Raw genomic sequence first — 19660 nt, 5'->3', positions numbered from 1 at the left:
CTCAGCAGACCCCCACCTCCCCCCACCCCTCATTCTATTCTACTCTGTCAGTTCTTATACCACACTCATCACACATAGTAACAATAAGCAATGTGCCTAAGATCTGTCACCCATTTGTTCTCTCCTCCTCTCCCCAGGGGGACAAGTGTTTGCAGGGCAGTATTTTGGTTTGGATTTTATATATATGTGGTAGGTGGATGGCTGTGTACACACACCTGGTGCTCTATATTTATGTTACAGAAGACAAGATCAAACCAAGGTCTGGCCCATGGAGGAGAAGGTGCTGAGATTTGTGATGATCCTTAGTTCCTGGGGGAGTTCACTGCACAATCTTGGGCCTGTCCCGAGAAAGCTTCATCTCCTGGTCCCCTCCTGTTGTCTCAAGTCCTTATCTCCCTCCCAACTCACTACTTTTGTGGGTGTTTCGAAATCGACAAGGACCAAAACTCCTTGCAGTCCCTTAGCACTGCCCCGCCATGTCACTTCTCCTGCCAGACCAAAACTAAAAGGGTATTTTGACCAGCAAACCATCCCTGGCCAGGATCAACGGGCTGGTCTTGGCAAAAGTCCTGCCTTTTCCCCTGGCAGAAGACAGATTCTATCCCGCAACCTTTATCCCTATGTATTATTTGGATGACAGTAGATTGCAGACAGGATCAGGGCCCCATTATACCAAGTGCTGCACAGACACAGAGTGTGAGACAGTCAGTCATCCTAAGAGCTAACAACCCATCTGAATTTGACAAATGCTGGAAAAGTCCAGGAGGCTGCTGGCATGAGTAAAACCTGTTTGCGCACTCAGGGCTAGCACCATTCAGGAAATATAACGACGACATAACCCTGTTATCAGTTATCCCCTGCTGCGACGGGTAGCCACGTTTTCCAGCCAAACCCAGATACTGCGAGATAAAGCCATATGAAAATAACGAAAAAGCCTCAACCCAGAGTCTCAACCCCTTCTTAAGGCCACTGCTTTCCATCCTGAGAACCTCAGACTCTCCTGCCTTGCCGCTTGAACGTAACAAAACGATAAAATATTGGATTTGTTTTCAAGAGGAAAATCCAATATTCTGTCTGCGATTCCAGCCTCTGTCGCTTTTGATTCTAAGGTTATCCTAAGGAAATGCTCCTCGCCCTGCAAATCTACCTCCCTTTCCATGATAGCCTGGGAGGGAGAGAGTGTTCTTTTTAAGCCTCATAATTTTTCATGCCATGAAGCAATTTCTTTGTTGACCAATGCTTAAAGCTGTGCTCACAGATATCCCCAGACCCCATGAAGTCTGCCTTGCAACTCCTCCACAGCAGTACTTAGGCACCAGAAATGGGGTTTTAATAGATGTATTTTCAAATTAGTTCTGGGGCTTTCAAGACTTATCAGTTAAATGAGCTTTTTCAAATTGATTCAAAGGTCACTCCGAGAGTTTTCTCTTCTCTGTTATCTCTCCCTTAAGGTTTCAGTGGCAGTCGGCGAAAATAAAATAAAATAAAATAAACCTCACAACCACACACTGCCAAACAACCTGTAAAAATCTGCCCCCCAAAATGACACAGTACAAAAAAAATCTGCATTGACTTTAATCCAACGTGGAGAATTCTGATCCTCTTTTCTGGCACATTTTGTGAATGTGTTTCCTTTTTAAGCCAAGCAGCAAATGAAAGGACTGGTTCAAATAAAGGTGACCAACGAGGTGAACGTTTTGGGTGGGATATTTGGGTTTTTAGATTAATAACAAAGCCGGGGAAAAACACGATGCTTCTCAGGAAACAATGACATTTTAAAAAAAATAGGGTGAATTCTAATTTAAACCGACGCATCAGGGTCAGAGGGAGAAAAGGCTTGAGATCAGATTGTTTTTAATGGGATTGAGTTGATTTCATTGTAGAGAGGGGGGGAAAGATTTAATATTTAACTCACAGTAGCTTTTATTGGACTCTTTCTGGCCACTGTGATTATTAGCAAACAGAAAATGCTTTGGGCCTGGAACAGGGGAGTTTGAAACTAACAAGATAAAATGTACAGAAAAAAACAACATGGGGGGCAGATTCGCTCCTCTGGGTCCGCCCTACGGCGTGTTACTTGTAGGGAAATTTAAGGCAAATCCTTCCCAGAAACTGACCGAGTCTGAATAAAGAGGTTTGGCTCTTAATTATTTATAATTGATGGTGAATTATGTTTCAACATTTCTACAGGTCTGCTCGTTCTGTCTCCACTTTAGTGGGCAGGAAAAGGAGATGTCAGTATTTTATTCTGCCGTGACCGGCATCGGGGCCAAATAGATTCATGTGTGTTTGGGAGTAGTTTCTTAAACACACACACACACACACACACACACACACACACACACACACAACGACAACGAATATTGCTCGCTATTATTTCCTTGAATAACTCAGTCACAACAGCCGCAAGGGGAATGGGCGAAAGAAAAAGGAAAGTACGAAGTGGTTTTAATTTGTTTTTCCAGCTCGCTGACTCTCCGTTTTGGAATCAGCAGGTTTAAAATCTTGGGGCTTATTCCGGCATCTTGTAAATCGCACGAGCGAGGAAACAGGAGCGAAATGTTTCCCGTTGTGAGCACGTGTTACGGCTGCACGGCAGATCCCCGCGCCCCCCGGCAAGACGGTGATTTCAATTTCACTTTTTCAAATCTCGCCTTCCATTTTTTTTTTAAAGTTGGATAAATATTTCCCGCCGCCAAACGATCGTTTTCCACCAGAGCAGCCAAATTAAAACGTCTAGAAAGGCAGAGAAAATCCCGCCATCAACCCCGGGCTCGGCTGTGTGTTTACAAGGGGCGCACGAATATTGGGCTCTCTGCTGCTGCGTCATCTAAGGAAGAAAAAGTCTAAGTACGCGATTTCCTAATACCCCGGTTCCTTTTTAGCTGAGCGTATTTCGATCAAAAGTTCAACGGGTGGGTAGAAAGATACAGAGTCATAACAGAGTTCTGGGGCTACAGGTTATAGTACGATGCGTGGTGCCCCGGGAAATATTAATATGACAGTCATTAATTCTATTATAGATTACCAGAATACGTGTACATACCGCGATCACATCTGTACCCACCTGGGCTATAAATTCCATATTTGAATAATATATCATTATAATATACATATCTATAAAAGAACAATAATATATCGGGGGCAATGGACATGTTACGGTAAAAAACGTGTGTATATGTGATATATACAAATACCATATATATATATATATATATATATATATATACACACACACACACGTTTTTTATATATATATACAGAAATGTTTGGTTTGCAATATATTTTCAAATACCAACCGTTTATATATATTATACATTTTCATTTGATATGAGGTGTGTGTATATATAAAACACATACCCTATACAATTAAATATACCCACTATATCTATCTATCTATCTATCTATCTATCTATCTAACTGGCATATATGGTATTTATATATATACATATATGGTTAAAATACTACATATATATATATATATATATATATATATATATATATATATATATATAAAAATACCATATATACCAGAGAGAGAGATTTATATATATATAGTTAAAATACTCTCTCTCTCTCTCTCTCTCTCTCTCTCTGTATATATATATATATATAAATACCATATATACTAGATAGATAGATAGATAGATAGATAGATAGATAGATAGATAGATAGAGTGGGTATATTTAATAGTATGTGTTTTATATATACACACACCTCATATCAAATGCAAATGTATAATATATATAAACGGTTGGTATTTGAACATATGTTGCAAACCAAACATGTCTGTGTTGTTTGGGCAGACGGTAGCAATCTGAGATTTCTTCCACACTGACTGTGTAACTGCCCCTCGCTCTCCTGATGATTATTGGGAGACTCGTTACATCCGCATTCGATCACAACAGGTGTTTTTCTCAATTTTCAATGAGTCACATATTTTTTTAAAACACCCCCCTGCGCAGACGGTTCCTTAGCGCGCAGAGGGGCTCTGGGAAAGGGATTCTAAGAGGTGCTTTCTGGGGCTCGGGTGGTGAAATCCCAAACCCCAAAGGGATTGGATCAGAGAAAACCGGAGTGAACACGAACCTCCTGGCGCACAGGAAGCGGTGTATGGGGGGCTCTTTACGGCAATCGACTCCAATATTTCAGGGGTAGTTGGGTTCATACGGTAATCTGAGAGTAGCTGCTTATTAATGTCTTACTATTGTGTTGGTTGGTTGGTTTGTAAGCCAGAGGACACAAGCCAACAGGGAGTGCTGGGATTCTTTTCAACCGCAGGCTGTCTTTTTTTGCCAGTCTTCTCGGTGGGAAAGTGCAGGCAGCCCCCCTAGTCTGTCAAAGTGGGCAGCGCCCCCGGCCCGATCGACGCCCTTTTGGAAATATTGATCGGAGGCCATCGTGAATGAAAAGCGAAATTCGAAATATGTATCGGTCTGAGTGCATTAGCTCTTTCCTTCACACACACACACACACACACACACACACACGTACGTGCACTAACTGGTCTAAATCTATGTATCACACACACCTCTCACATGCACACATCTCTCTTTCCAGTTCCCACGCAAACGCCCCGCGTCACCAGCGCTTACACACACGTGTGCTAAAGGCCTGACTCGCTCGGGGATTGCCTAGAATTCTCTTACCCAACCTTGACACAACTTTCAACTTCGGACACACACGTGTGTCGGGGGGGGGGGGGGAAGTCAGCGTGGGTGGAGAACCTCGCTTATTTTGGATGGAGGAGCCTGATCGTGGTGGCTGTGTGTCTATGCGCCCACGCGTACCCACATGGCGCGTGTGGGTGTGAGCGCGCGCGATACGCTCGTGTTAACTTTACTCAGTTTCCCCAAGTACAGTCTTTCCCTGGCTGGGATGGGAGTTGGTTTTTTTGGTTTGTTTTTCGCCCTGGGCGTGTGTGCTGCTTGATGGTGTTGAAAATCGCCCACCTCCCTCCCACGACGTTGCTGCGGCAAAGCCAGAAGCAAATGGGGCATTTTGAAAAGGGGGTTATTGTGTCGTCTTATATATAATTCCTGAGCTCGATTAAAGATCCCGCTGCGCTGAACTGAAGCAGGAAGTAAACACGGATCGGAATGTTACCAGAGGGAGGTCTGTGAATATCCTACTGGAATCTTTCTTTCTTCCTTTCTTTTTCCTAACTCTTGTGTTTTCCACGTTCTTTCTTTGAAATATGCCATGTAAAGTATTTCCTTTAATAAAAGCAGGTTTCTCTCCCTAGACAGATTAATTGCTTTCCCTAGCTATGTATATTTAATGGTAACGCGCATGAATGTGTACTGTACACTACTGAAGAAATATATACACATAAACAAAATCAATGCCGTTCCCGAGAGTATAAAACATACATATAGAGACAGAATATATATGTGTATGTGTGTATACATGATTTAATTACATGTCATATATAATTATATATAGTTCACAGTCTATAATTGAATATATATTTACCTATAGATAATTACATCGTTTGTATACACACATCTTTTAATATTTACAAAATACTTCGCTTTCATATATGCCTGCACCATATAATATAATACAACTCACATGCATATATAAAAACGAAATATGCGGCATGGGAATATGAGATCTAAATATCGTATAAACACCCGCATCCTGTCTATACGTCTACAATCCGCACTCCAATACACACATTTCGAAGGCTCGCTAACGATTTGCGAATATGATTTTTCAATATATCGAACTGAATTTTGTCCAGTATTATTCAACATCATGAACTTCAAAACCACCCCATTAAAAAGAAACCGTGGAAATAAAGCGACCCCCAAAACGAGTCCATCCTCTCTCTGTTCGGCGCCGGCGTTTTAACAAAAAGAATCCCATTGACTCGCTCATAAATTTGATCCGCGGATCAAATGGTTTCTAAAGCCTTTTTTGATTTCTTGCGTGCAAGTGCATCTCATAGGAGCGGGAGAAAAAACGCCCGGTGATTTATTAGCTGGGCGCTAATTCAAGTTAAGGACAAATAAATAAGGAGAAGGTGGACGGATTGTGCAGCTCAACGGAAACAACTATGGTATTGACTTTCCCCCCCCTCGTAATAATAATCGCAAGTGAATTTTCTATTTCTGGGTCTATTAATAAATCTTTAGCCAGAATGGATTTGATGCTTTTCTGGTAGATCACCCATAGGTGCTGGAACTTGGGGTCCCGGGGGTGCTGACATGGTTTCCATCATATCCAGGGTTCAGTGGCTCTCAGCACCCCCACTCTACAACCTGTTCCAGCCCCCCTGAAACGACCTATCGCCGAGGAGCAAAGAGACTCCGTGACACGTATCCTGCCTTCAACCGCCAAACCTGCTCACCGGAAAACAAAACAAACCCACGCCAAAGACATTGGAAATGACCGAAAATGGGATTGAGTCGGAAACGTACGGTAGTGACCTATTGTATTTCAACATTGTCCTTCCTCTGCATGGCTATACCTAGACATGAATGTATTTTGAGGCGCACGCATACAGACATATATGTGTGCAATACGGAGCGGTTCCTACAATTTGACGAGGAAGCACACATGTAAAATGTAATGCAGAAATAAAATGCATTTCCAATTCTCTCTCTCCATATACGGCGAGAGCGGGGCATTGATAGAAAGATATTGAATTGGAATTGTGTTTGATTTATGATTTCGTTTGAAAATTGGGCTCCGTCGTAAAATTGTAGACACGGTCATCTATAATCTCTCCCTGTCTCTCTCGTTATGTCCCCCTTTTCGGTGGAGGATTTACTTGCCCTATTTCAACAGCATTTCCTGTCATCCGCTCCCAGATGTGTTTGGGTCGAGCCGATGTTTGTCAATATCTGCTTCTGCTGTTTCGTGCCCAACACTGAGTCCGGCCAGAGTTTAGGTTCCTTTACTAGTCGCTTCATTTGGCGTGATTTACGAACAAACCCACCCCAGAAAGTCTTTTGATCTTTGCTAGAGAGCGGTGGTGGGAAAACATCCCTACCTGGAGAGAGAAATCAGCTTCTGCATTTAAACTTAGGACACTTTGGTTTCTGGGCAGCAGGGGGAGGAGGGAGAGGGGAGATCAGAGACCTGTTGTTTGATATTAAACAATTCTTCGCATATACCTAGATCTTTCATTATACAGTGCTTACAAAAGAATAACACCTTGGTCTAGATCATCTATATCTATATGTAATTATGCATATAAATGTTAGTCTCTCAACCATCACCAGCACATATTATCTGGCTAGCTAGCTACATTTAAATAGACACATACATGTAAATCTCTCTCTGTTACTGACCTCTGCTATTTCCCCCCTCCTAAGGCAAAGGAATACCACATTCCTTAATGACTCCACTGGACAAGTCTATAAATGTTCCTTGCCTGTCTGTATTTTGATGTGTTGCGCATGGTAATCAAATGTCCGTAGCGGTGGTTCGGGGCTGCAGGCTTCTTGATGCCACTTGAGGCGGTGGCTGGCTTGGTTCGGGGGCAGGGAGTGGCGAGGAGACGGGAGAAGCTGCCTTGCCAACAGACAGGCAAAGCCCGGGCTGGGGATCGATACAGGTTCCGTTCAAACCAGCTCGAGATCCGCTCCCGCAGAACAGCCGGGGCTGGGCCGGCCAATGGCAGCCATCGGCCCCCCACGCCCGGAGCGTCCTTGTAAACCCGTCACTGGGCCCGGGGAGTTGGTGTGCCCGTGTCCGGCTACATTAGCACTTCTGCGGGGACACACTGAGGGGGGGGGAAAGAGTGATTAGATTTGGGGGTTTCAACAGGGCCCAGCTAAGACTACTGAGGCTTTGAGCTAGTTAACTAAATGAGTAAGTGACGGATAAATAAAAGTGAGAGAGAGATGTGTATGGAGAGAGATAGATAGATAGAGGGGGTGGGGAGAGATAGATGGGGGTGTATAGGGATAGATAGAGGGTGTGGGGGGAGAGATAGATAGAGGGGGTATATAGGGATAGATAGAGGGTGTGGGAGGAGAGATAGATAGAAGGGGTGTATAGGGATAGATAGAGGGTGTGGGGGGAGAGATAGATAGAGGGGGTATATAGGGATAGATAGAGGGTGTGGGAGGAGAGATAGATAGAAGGGGTGTATAGGGATAGATAGAGGGTGTGGGGGGAGAGATAGATAGAGGGGGTGGGGAGAGAGAGGGGGGTGTATAGGGATAGATAGAGGGTGTGGGGGGAGAGATAGAGGGATAGATGGACAGATACGCATGGGGATAGATAGATAGATAGATAGATAGATAGATAGATAGATAGATAGATAGATGTGCATGGAGATAGTAGATAACTAGAGGTGTCTGTAGATAGATGTGTTTGGGGCTAGATGGATCGATTGACTGATGTGTAAGTGGACAGACAGATGGATACGGAAAGTGTGTATGGGGAAGAGAGAGACTTTTTTCTGAAACGTTAGATATGCTGCATGGAAAACACCCCAGTGTCGATTAGCCCCGCTCACCCCTACTGCTTATGGCTATTTGCAGGCTTCGCCACTGCCTAGACCCCTGGGCTATTGGGGCTGAACCAGACAAGGGGGAAGGCATCTGTAGCAGAGATCAGACAAAGGCAGAAGCTTCCTTCTCTTCAAGGAACCACCGGTGGCTCTTATGAGCCGGGCGATGCTTCCAGCCTTCCTGCGGAGCACCCTGCCCACGGCCCCCTTCCCTTCCCCCAGTGGGAACGCAGTGGGGCCACGTGGGGAGGAGGTGTGTGACTGGGAAATGCATCTGTAGTGAAGAACTACCGGACAAAAGATGAGCCGCTAGGGGCTCGCCTCTGTGTGCCTGTGATGGGCGGAGGGGAGCCGGAGGCCCCGGGTTACTCGAGAAATGCTGCCCCGTGTACAGTCACCTCTGGACCCAGACGTTCATCCACATGGCCGCTGCACTCTGTGCGGATGTCCTGGCAGATCCCCGGCTACTTCCACGGGCTTTGGCTTCGGCCCTGCGGGTGCTTTCAACTGCCAGATCTTTTCCACCCACCCACCCTTGGGCTGCTGGAAAGACCCCTCCCGTTGCACGTGAGTTAGGTGAACTGCCCGCCATTGCGAATCATAGAATCTCAGGGCTGGAAGGGACCTCAGGAGGTATCTAGTCCCACCCCCAATTCCCTAATCTCCCCGCACAGGGGTCCCGTTCTCCAGTTCCCCTTTGGAGGCTGTTACGGGAGCTAGGGCCTGGTTCCCGGGCTGAGCTGCGGCCCAAAGGAGACCAGAACATGCCGTGGAAGGGGATTCAGCTGGACTCTGGGAGGTGAGCACCTGTGACCATCTCATCTCATTCTGGTTCATCACCGCATCAGAGCTCCTACCCTCTGCTCACTCGTCCATCTCCTGGGACTTCTCTCCACGTCCCCAACCTCTGAGCAGCGTCAAAGCAAATTAATCCATCGGCCACAGCCCGGGTTTTCTTCCTTTCCATCCCCACGCAGAACGGGCCCCGCCCCAAGGAATCTATTGCGAAGTGCATGCTGGGTACTAGTCACTCTTGGTCTAAGATCGGATCACTCACAACCCTTCAGAGGGGGGGTCTTGATGATTCCCTCTGAGATTCCCCCTTTGCCTCCACAACATACAGTCTTGGGAAGCGCCCGGATGTTGGACACCAGTATCATTCGTGTGTATAGAACAATGGGGTGGGGCCCTTCTGAGAGGGGACTTAGCTCCTCACTGCCAGAGCCTCAGGTGGTGAGAACCAGAATAAACCTGTTGACTTCAATGGAGCTATTTCAATTCACACCAGATGAGGATCTAACCCAATAACTATTGTTACTTGTTTCCCCCCCTGCCAAGCGTATACAGTCCAATCGATGCTCTCTAAAACAACTGGCTCCATGGGGCAGAGGGGTACAAGAAGTGGTCTCAGAATAAAGTCATCTCTGCTCTAAAATATATTTTTCTGTAACATGTGTGGCACATAGCACATACATGACAGGATAGCATTTGAGGAGTGGAGGAATGAGGAGGGTTGTTAATTGCACAGCGGTGGTGTAATGAAGGGATGGGGTGGGAGTGAATTGTAATCACATGCGGAGACAGCTGTGGATTTTAGTGGTTCAGTGTAACTTGATTTTCGGATTGTTTTAAATATTACAAGGGGCACGCAGCGCATGACAGGGTGTTCTAAAAATCTAAATAAATACATAGACAAATGTCACGTTGTCTGGACGTTCATTAAGGGTGACCTGAAAAAATCACTTGAGGTTTTCCCACAAAATACATTTCCAAATGTACCCCGATAAAACCATCCTACAATCGTCACGCTGCACAACGCAGATTCACCCGCGCAAGTGCACACACTAATGCACAAACACAGGACACACACATGTTCACTGTGTGTAACATAAGAACATCCTTCTTCTCTGTGTCTGTTCTGGGCTGGCCTGCATGAATGTTCACATTTAGTTTACACCTCTGGTAATGTGTCTTCTCACAATCTCGACCCACGTTGTTTGCAGCGTTGGTCCCAGGATATGAGAGAGACAAGGTGGGGGAGGTCGTGTATTTTATTGGACCAACTTCTATTGGTGACAGAGATTAACTTTTCTTCAAGCCCTGCAGCTGGTCTCTTTCACCAACAGAAGTTGTTCCAATAAAAAGGTATTACCTCCCCCACCTTGTCTCTCTTACACACGCGCGCACACACTTATGCACCTACACATCCATGTGCGCACACTCACAAAGTACACACGTATGCACAACAGAGAGAACTTCCACATCGCTCAGCCTCTGGGCGTGTCTGTGCCCTTGTGTATTAGGCTCTGCGTCTTTGTGGGTGTGTTGCAGGTGAACCTGCTTCTGGAGGAGGGGGTGTACTTGTGTGTCTCTTTGTAACTGCGCTATACCCGGGTGTGAGTGCTTGTGCGGTTGTGTCTGGGAGCCCTTCTGTTTGGGCACCTACCCCCAGGACTCCCCAGGGTCCCACTCCCCCCTCCTCCCCCACCCCTCTCTTCCTAGGCAGCGTCTGGACCGGACCTAGGCAAGGAAGTGCGGAGAGGCAGAGAAGACAGAAGTTTGCAGGGGTGCATCGGGGGGAAGATTTCCACGAGGCAGGCAGAGGTAGAGATGGATGGATGGGCAGGCGAGCGAACGGTCTATCGGGCTAAAAGAAACCGACCACCCCCATTGGGGGGAGGGGGAGAAACAACCGCAGCTAGAGCGAGAGACACCCCCCCCCCGGAGTCCAGCCTGGCAATCTGGCTCCCCCCCAAGCCAAACAAACCCGCCTGCTGGCGCCCGGAGCCGCGGCTGCGACCGGGAATGTGTTCGAGCCCGGCTGAATAATTCATGGTTCATCTGCACGTTGGCCAGGCGCTGCGGCTGGAAGGGGGAACTGGAGTGGAAAGGAGAGAAAGGCACCAACAGCCATTTTATAGGGGGCCCAGCTTGTTTATTGATCTGCCATTTACCGGCACGGTGGACTTGTGAACCCGGCCCAGGGACTGCCCCGCAGGGGGCGGCGGCCAGGCTGGCTGCAAAGCGCCACCTCCCCCAGATGTCCGAGCCGGGCCCCCTTCCCTTCCCGGGGACTGGCCCCCCGGGCGGCGGGGCGGGGCGGGGTGGGTCTGGAGGTAAAGGCCGGTAGATGGAAACACCCCCCGTAGCTTCCTTCTGTTGGGGAGGCGTTAAACGGGGAGGGCTCACGCACTGCCAGGGGCTGGGTGACTCCCAGGGTCTGTTTCCAGCTCCCCTGTCCTTCCCCCTCGTTCACTGTTTGTATCAGGTAAATTGTCTCTAGCTAGCTAGCTATCCATCCCCATACCCCCATCTATCTATCTACCTAGCCATCCATCTATCCCCCCCCCACACTCTCTATCTCTCTATCTCTCTATCCCCATCCACCCCATCTATCTATCTATCTATCTATCTATCTATCTATCTATCTATCTATCTATCTATCTATCTATCTATCTATCTATCTACAAACAGTCCTCTACAACTATCTTCCGCACAGCCCCCTGCATAGCGATCAACACCAACACACAACCCACTGTGCCTCCCTCTCTCATGACCAATAAACACACCACTGTATTTCTCTCCGTCACCACCAATAGACACCCCACTTGGCCTCCATCTGTCACCATCACCAGTACACACCCTACTAGCTTCTTTCCGTCACAATCACCAATACACATATAATTGTGCTTCCCTCTGTCACCACCAATACACACCCCACTATGCCTCCCTCTGTCACACCAGAACACATCCTATTGTGCCTCAGTGTGTTACCATCAATACACATCCCATTGTGCCTCTGTGTGTCATCATCAATAGACATCCTACTGTGTCTCTGTCGATCACCACCAACACACACCTCACTAGGCCTGTCTCTGTCACCACCAACACACACTCCACTGTGCCTCCCCCTGTCACCATCAATACACACCCCATTAGCCCTCCCTCTGTCACCGCCAATACACACACCACTCTGCCTCACTGTGTAAGCACCAAGACACAACCCACTGTGCCTCCCTCTGTTACACCAAAATATACACCACTTTGCATCTGCCTGTCACCACCAATAGACAACCCACTGCATGTGCCTGTCACAACTAATCCACAACCCACTGTGCATCCCACTGTCACCACCAATACACACCCACCGTGCCTTTCTCTCACCACCAACACACACCCCACTGTTCTGCCATCTGTCACCACCAATACACACCACACTGTGCCTCCCTCTGTCACCACCACCAATATACACCCCGCTAGCTCTCCCTCTGTCAGCAGCACTAAACACACCCACTGTGCGTCCCTCTGTCACCAACAATACACACCCACTGTGCTTTCATCACCACCACCAATCCACACCCACTGTGCCTACCTCTGTCACCACCAATACACCCCACTCTGCATCTCTCTGTCACCACCACCAATACACACCGCACTGTGCTTCTGTCACGACTACCAATACAAACCCCACTGTACCTCCCTCTACCACCATCACCAATACACACCCCACTCTGCCTCCTTCCGTCACCACCAATACACACCCCACTCTCTATCTAGCCTTCTTTCGTTCTGCCTCCCACTCTCCGCCCACATCTAACTCCCTCAATTCTCCTTGGGTTGCTTGGCTCAGTTGGGCCTCTGTTCCCTTTAGCTACAAGGGGCAGGAGACAGATCGGTGCCTTAACCCCCTCCTCCCCGCGATTCGTTCCTTGCTGGCGTCCCTCCCTTCCCCGGTTCCGGGTCTCGCCCCACACTCCCGGCTCGCCTCTCGGCCAAGGGTTGCCGCCCAGCCGGGGAGGTGGCTGTCGCGTCGCACCCAGCAGTGAGCTGTGGCTTGGGGCAGAGGGGAAACAGATCCACAAGCGCCTCAGGTGTGTCGGCTCGAAGGGGCCTCCCTGCTCACACCTCGGATCCGGACTATTTCGAGCCCCTGTTTGCAATGTCCCCAGCCCGGCGCACTGGCTGTCGCTTTGTACTTTGGCTCCGCTATCGATTTCTACACCTTGTCGCCGGTCTCAGCCATTCGGTATCACAGCCCGTCCCCGTCCCCCCCGCCCCCCCACCCCGCTCTCAAAATATAGTTGTGCTCTGGTGCAAATATTTAAACAATATTTGAAGTCGGTTAAAAATGCAATCGATCGGGAGTGTGGGGGGTGAGTTAGGGACAGTCATTCCAAGGTGTCGATTGGGTGGTGGAAGGAGGCCGCCCCCTCCCCCAGACCAAGTCCACTTGCCACGTGATGACGCGTTTTAAAGGCAATCAGGGGAACGTTTGCCAAGTGTGTGCTGACGATATGCAGATCAGGCGCGGGGGAAGCAAAGCCAGGAGTGACCAAAGTCACCACCGCGGAACAAAAGAATAAAACAACCCACAATCCGCCAACCGACCCGAAAACACGGGGGAAATCCGCAGAAACGGAAACAACCCCCGGGGTGTCGCGCTTCTCCAGAGAACCGACATCTCCTGCTCAGATGTCTCTGTCACCACCAACACACACTCCACTGTGCCTCCCCCTGTCATCCCCAGTCCACACCCCATCTTTCCTGCTCCTACCTTTGCACACACACGTGCACGTAACATATACACACAGGTAGTCAGACATTGGCCTGCATGGGGACTTTGGAAGAGCTGGGAATGCAGAATTAAGCTCTATGGGGGTGTATACTTTTATAACACCCTGATGCGCGGGTATCTATCTAATCCGTCTACCTAGCGTTTGACATATAGGGACTTGGGTTCTCTTCCCCCCCTTCCATACAAGTACCAAAGCACTAACTCTCTTTTATTCCTTCCTTTCTTCATCCCTACAATGATTCCAACATAGTGCTGAAATCACGCGCAGGGGAAAGGTGCCCTTTGAAATTACACCCTCGCCCTCTAAGTACACAATGCCTCTACCAGCACATTAGCTGCCATTTTCAGCCACTCTTTGGGTTTTTAAAAAATACTGCTTGAGAGCCTTGTCTCACCCTCTCTAGTACTGGCTAATAAGCTCTCTCAAAATCCCTTGCACATCCCCAAACCCATTAGCAGCGTGTTACCAAACGTAGCCAGACAATCCCTTCCCTGAATGATTGACAAACGTCATTTGCAAGAATGCCCTTTAATTTCGTGTTTGGGTTGCGATTTTCATATTATATTGTCCAGAAACACCTAGTGACTTACGATCCGTTTTTCCTTTTTTGTTTAAAGAACGTGGCATTTTCCTGCTAATTTGGAAACAAAACAAAACCTTCCAGAAAAAAAATAATTCTCTCCTTTCTTAGCATTGTAGCGTATATTGACAAGGCAGTGCATTTAATATGATGCAGTATTTTGATTGTAATGGGCCTTCTTTTGGATGTTTTATTTTGGATATGTAACATAGCTGATATTTAAACGTTTGATATTTCCTGTCATGTAATATAGACGTATTCATTTAATAGAACTGTATTTTATATATGTAACATAACTGATATTTTTAAATCCAGTGCAACATATTGTATATTATGCACTACAATACTTTTCTTTTGATCAGAACTATATTTTAATATATGCAGCAGAGAAGGTAGTTAAATGTGTATCCAACCGATTTTGACGGAAATCAGTGAAAATCACCCAGGGCAAATTACCTCCTAGTTCACAAAAAAAGTTTATAGAGGAATCCCTCATTTCATTTCAACTCAAACTTCAAAAATGGATTTCAAAAAATAATCATAAAGAGTGACCCTGTTCCAACAACATGGTGAGTTCATTTAGTGGAGGGCTTTGTTGAATCTTTTAGCTAAAATACACGGCCACATAAATACATATAGAATCCCCCTTGAATCTTCAAGCTGTGAAGTTTTTTTTTTATTTTGGTGAGTCAGAAATAAAACACCAACTGCTCAATTAAATTGAACAACGGGGGTACTTAAAAAACCAATTGTGGCAGTGTTTAAATCTTTATTTACCAGAACCTTGTAAAGGCAGGAACAATTTGCATTCTATTAACTGCTTTTCAATAGGGCATCGACTGGAACTAAAGGATGCCACTATCTTGCCCTAATTAAAGAGCAACTGAATTACACTAAATACATATGAATACTACTATCCCCCCATAAATAACCCCAGACATCTTGCTATAGGTGAGGAGTGCTTCATCACATTCGCCCAGGCTCTGTTACGATCAGCTTGGAGCTCAGATACTCTGACACTAGATGGCCCACAGGTCATGTGGAATTTTTTTTCTTAATTGTCCAATCCACCCACTTTGAGGCCATCAGACACAAAATATCCATAAGAACGGCCCTACTGGGTCAGACCAATGGTCCATCTAGCCCAGTCTCCTGTCGCTGGCAGTGGCCAATGCCAGGTGCTTCAGAGGGCGCTAACAGAACCGGGCAATTTCCAATGATTTATCCGCCCTTTAGTCCACTCCCAGCGTCTGGCAGTTCTGAAGTCCAAACCAGAGGACTTCCTTGTCATTTAGTCTATGAAGCAATCCTGTTCCCTTAGCAGCAAGGCAGGGGGGTTAGAGAACACAGAAGAGAAGTGGGGGGTGGAGGAGGGGAAAGAGTGCAGGTGTGTATAGCATCCCCTTGGCTGCACCATCCAAGAGCATGTCTGGAAATAGTCCTGAGGCGGTAGAGAACCCCGAGCCGATGTGAAAAATGTTCTCTGCACACAGTGAGTCGAGAAAGCGAAAGTCGATGATACACAAGGAGGTTTTCATCGTACTTATGAATATATTAAACAGATCACTGTGTTTCCATATGTAGAAAATCGATCTGGGTAAATACATTTCACCCTGTATTCTGTGTCTAGAACAGGCGCCTTGCATCTGTGTTTACGTTGCATTACAAATGATCCTACAGTATAAAAACCAGGGTTCTGTTATGCAGACACACGAGCAGAAGAGAAAGAAACTGTCGCTGTCTTGACACATATATGGAGACATGTATGTGTATGTAGAAGAGAGGAATACTTCTCCACACTTTGCCTTCATACTGCATCATTTATAAACACATAAAGACTATGAGTATGAATATATATGTGTGTGTGTGTACATATACACACACACACATATATACACACACACACACATTCTGTATAATGTACATAATGCATGATGCATACATAGTTATAACACACGTGTCACGGGACTATATGTTTAGCTGTATGCATCATGTATGATATATATTATACAGACCGTATGTATGTATTTTTCTAGACAACCGTGTTTATAACCATGGAATTCACACGAGGCTTTAGACTGGACACATGAATCCAGCCTAGCGGGGTGGTGGTGGTGGAGTTGAATGTGTAGAAATTCTATCAATGAAATTTTAACCTAAATCTTAACACAGAGAACCAGACCCCACCTCTCCCAGGATACACAGAAATGCTTCAAAGTTTACAATTCGGTCTTTGGGGTCTCTCTGCTCTGTGCTCTCTGTCCCTGGAGCGCAAGAGGCAACGTGTCCTGTCCCCCAGTCCTATAACCAACCCTTTTCTCCTGATTATGCGTGGGTGCATTTATTTTTCGGTGACTGTCCATTCATTTAAAATAAAGTCAGGACTGCATCAGCATCTGAGCCCTGATGGTCTGGGTACCCTCGGTTTCAGAGCCAGACAGCAGCATTTCCCGGCTAGCAAAGCCCCCTTGGCTCGCAAAAGAAAACCAGACTGGGAGAGGACCGCGTCAGATAGATCCCAAATGCAAATCATTGCCCGGGCTATAGAGAATTGATTGGCGGTGCCATTTGTAAAATGAAGAAGCTATCATATTGATCCATTGGGCAGGAGAGGGAGGAGGGGAACAGCTGAGTTTTGACTCATTCAGCAGCCTGAAGAAGCAGGCCTCGGGTTTTCTGTGTATACAGACCGTTTAGACCTTGCTGGGGTAACTGATTTACCGCTATGTGTTTAGGGTGGCGAGTCCAGGTCAGTATAAAGCCCTTCCAATGGACCAAAAAAAAAAACTGAGAGCGGGTAGGTAGCTAGATAGCTGGGTAGAGATAGATAGATATATAGATAGATAGATAGATAGATAGATAGATAGATAGATAGATAGATAGATAGATAGTCCGAGGAAGGAGAGAGAGAGAGAGAGAGAGAGAGAGAGAGAGAGAGAGAGAGAGAGAGAGAGAGAGAGAGAGGATGTGTGAGGATAGATAGATAGATAGATAGATAGATAGATAGATAGATAGATAGATAGATAGATAGATAGATAGAGGGGGTGGATGGGGATAGATAGATAGATAGATAGATAGATAGATAGATAGATAGATAGATAGAGGGGGTGGACGGGGATAGATAGATAGATAGATAGATAGATAGATAGATAGATAGATAGAGGGGGTATATGGGGATAGATAGATAGATAGATAGATAGATAGATAGATAGATAGATAGATAGATAGATTCTAAGTAACCTATAACATTTGCACCCCTGATTCCTTTGACCTATGATCTTTATATTTCAGACTGTCAGCAGCAGGCTGATCGGAGGAGGGGATTTGGAGGAGGGGAAAAGGACGAGGTTTATGATAAATATGATTTCCTTTTCCATGCGATCGGTTAAAGACTTGAAACAACCGAAAAATAAGGATTCAACTACCCAGTTCAGAGCAGTTAAAGGAGAGCACACCGTGTGTGTGTGTGTGTGTGTGTGTGTGTGTGTGTGTGTGTGTGTGTGTGTCCCTTCCCAGGTTAGCAGTATGTCCGAGGAGAAGCACTGATTGGATTTTTGCAATCTGTACCGATGTGTCCCACCACTGCCGCGCGTGCAGAGGGTGCCTTTGCTGCGGATGTCCGAGCAGACCCACCCCGGTCCTTCGGGTTTCTAATGCCATCGGCAATTCCCCCTGCACAGCCCCACGCCTCCAACACCCCCGCGTCTCCTCTGCCCCCCTACCTGCGAGCCTCAGCGCCGACATCCTCTGGAATTCGGGCTCCTGCAGCCACTTCCACATTCTCCGGAAGGTCTCCCGCCCGGACTTGAGTTTACTCCAGGGCTTGGGGTTCCGCAGGAGGTCGGACAGGGTGCCCTGAGACCGGCACAAGATCCGCTGGGCAAAGATGGCCTGGGGGATGCTGTACCGCTTCAGCTCCGCCGTGATCCTCTGCGCCACCTCCTTGGTGTTGATCTCCTCCACCTGCCCGGAGCTGCCGGCCTGCGAGCCCGAGGCGGAAGCCTGCCTCTCCCGCTCGCCCAGGATGGAGCCGTTGGGCTGGCCGTGGTGGTGCCCCTGGTGGTGCATGGCGTTCAGGGGGGGCATCATGCCGGCGCCCGGCGCGCCCAGCCCCCGGGCCAGGTGCTCCTCGCTCCGGGACAGCATGGCCGCGTGGGAGTCGAAGCCGCTGGGGGAGAGCATCTTATCGCTGGCCAGGTGCCCTCCGGGGCCGTAGGGGGCCAGCGGCTGCTGCGCGTTGTGCAAGGGGCCCAGGCCGTTGGGCAGCGGGGAGAGGGGCTGCCCCATGGCCGGCATGTCCTTGGGGTAGTGGCCGTAGAGGTTGCCCATGGAGGAGAGGCTCCTCTCGTCCCGCATGAGGGTGAAGCTGCCGCTGACGCTGGCGGGCAGGCGCTGGTGCGGGTGGTGGTGCGGGTGCGGGTGCGGGTGGTGGAACTTGTCCGAGACGGTGGAGATGGGGGGCAGGTGCTGCAGCGGGGTCAGGGTGGTGTAGGTGCCGCTCAGGCTCATACCCGAGGGGGACTCGCACGCCATGCTCATGGCCGGGTGCAAGGGGCCCCCCAGGCTGTGCTCCGGCCGGTAGTCCCCGGCGCCGTCCAGGATCGAGGCCATGCTGGACACCATGGCCGGCCGCGCGTGGGAGACCAGGTTCCGGTGGGCGGCCGGCCGGCCGTGGGCAGGGCTCATCAGCTCCCCGGCCTGCGAGTGGGACACGCCGTGCAGGCTCCCCAAGCTCTCCATGGTAAGTTCCATGCTGGCCCCCCCACCCCGCCCGCGCTGCCCGGCTTAATTCAGAGCCATCGATCTGCCCCCGGCCAGCGCGCAGTCAATCCAGCATGGCTTGGTGGGGAGCCTGGCCTCCCTCCCGCGCGCCTGGCTGCCCCCCTCCCGCCGCCACCCCCTCGCCATACAACGCCCGGCCTCAGTGGGTGCGCGCCGCTCGCCCGGGCTCTGCCCCGGCTGCTGGCTGCGGCAGCCCGGGGTCTCCGCGCTCTGCGGCCGGCGCTGGGGAAGCTGCGGAGAGCATTGAATCC

At 48.3% G+C, this 19660-nt stretch overlaps 1 protein-coding gene across 1 annotated transcript in view; it reads right to left on the bottom strand.

The window, feature by feature from the left end:
• ONECUT3 (one cut homeobox 3) overlaps positions 1 to 19435 on the bottom strand; it is a 103980-nt gene extending 84545 nt beyond the window's left edge. The window contains exon 1 of the mRNA XM_005283842.3: positions 18350 to 19435. Coding sequence (XP_005283899.1) covers positions 18350 to 19379 — 1030 coding nt within the window. The 5' untranslated portion in view covers positions 19380 to 19435. The remainder of the gene's footprint in view (positions 1 to 18349) is intronic.
• Positions 19436 to 19660: the final 225 nt, after the last annotated feature.

Source organism: Chrysemys picta, chromosome 25 (genome assembly GCF_011386835.1).
Source record: "Chrysemys picta bellii isolate R12L10 chromosome 25, ASM1138683v2, whole genome shotgun sequence".
NCBI lineage: Eukaryota > Metazoa > Chordata > Testudines > Emydidae > Chrysemys > Chrysemys picta.
This window is presented reverse-complemented; position numbering and strand designations above follow the sequence as displayed.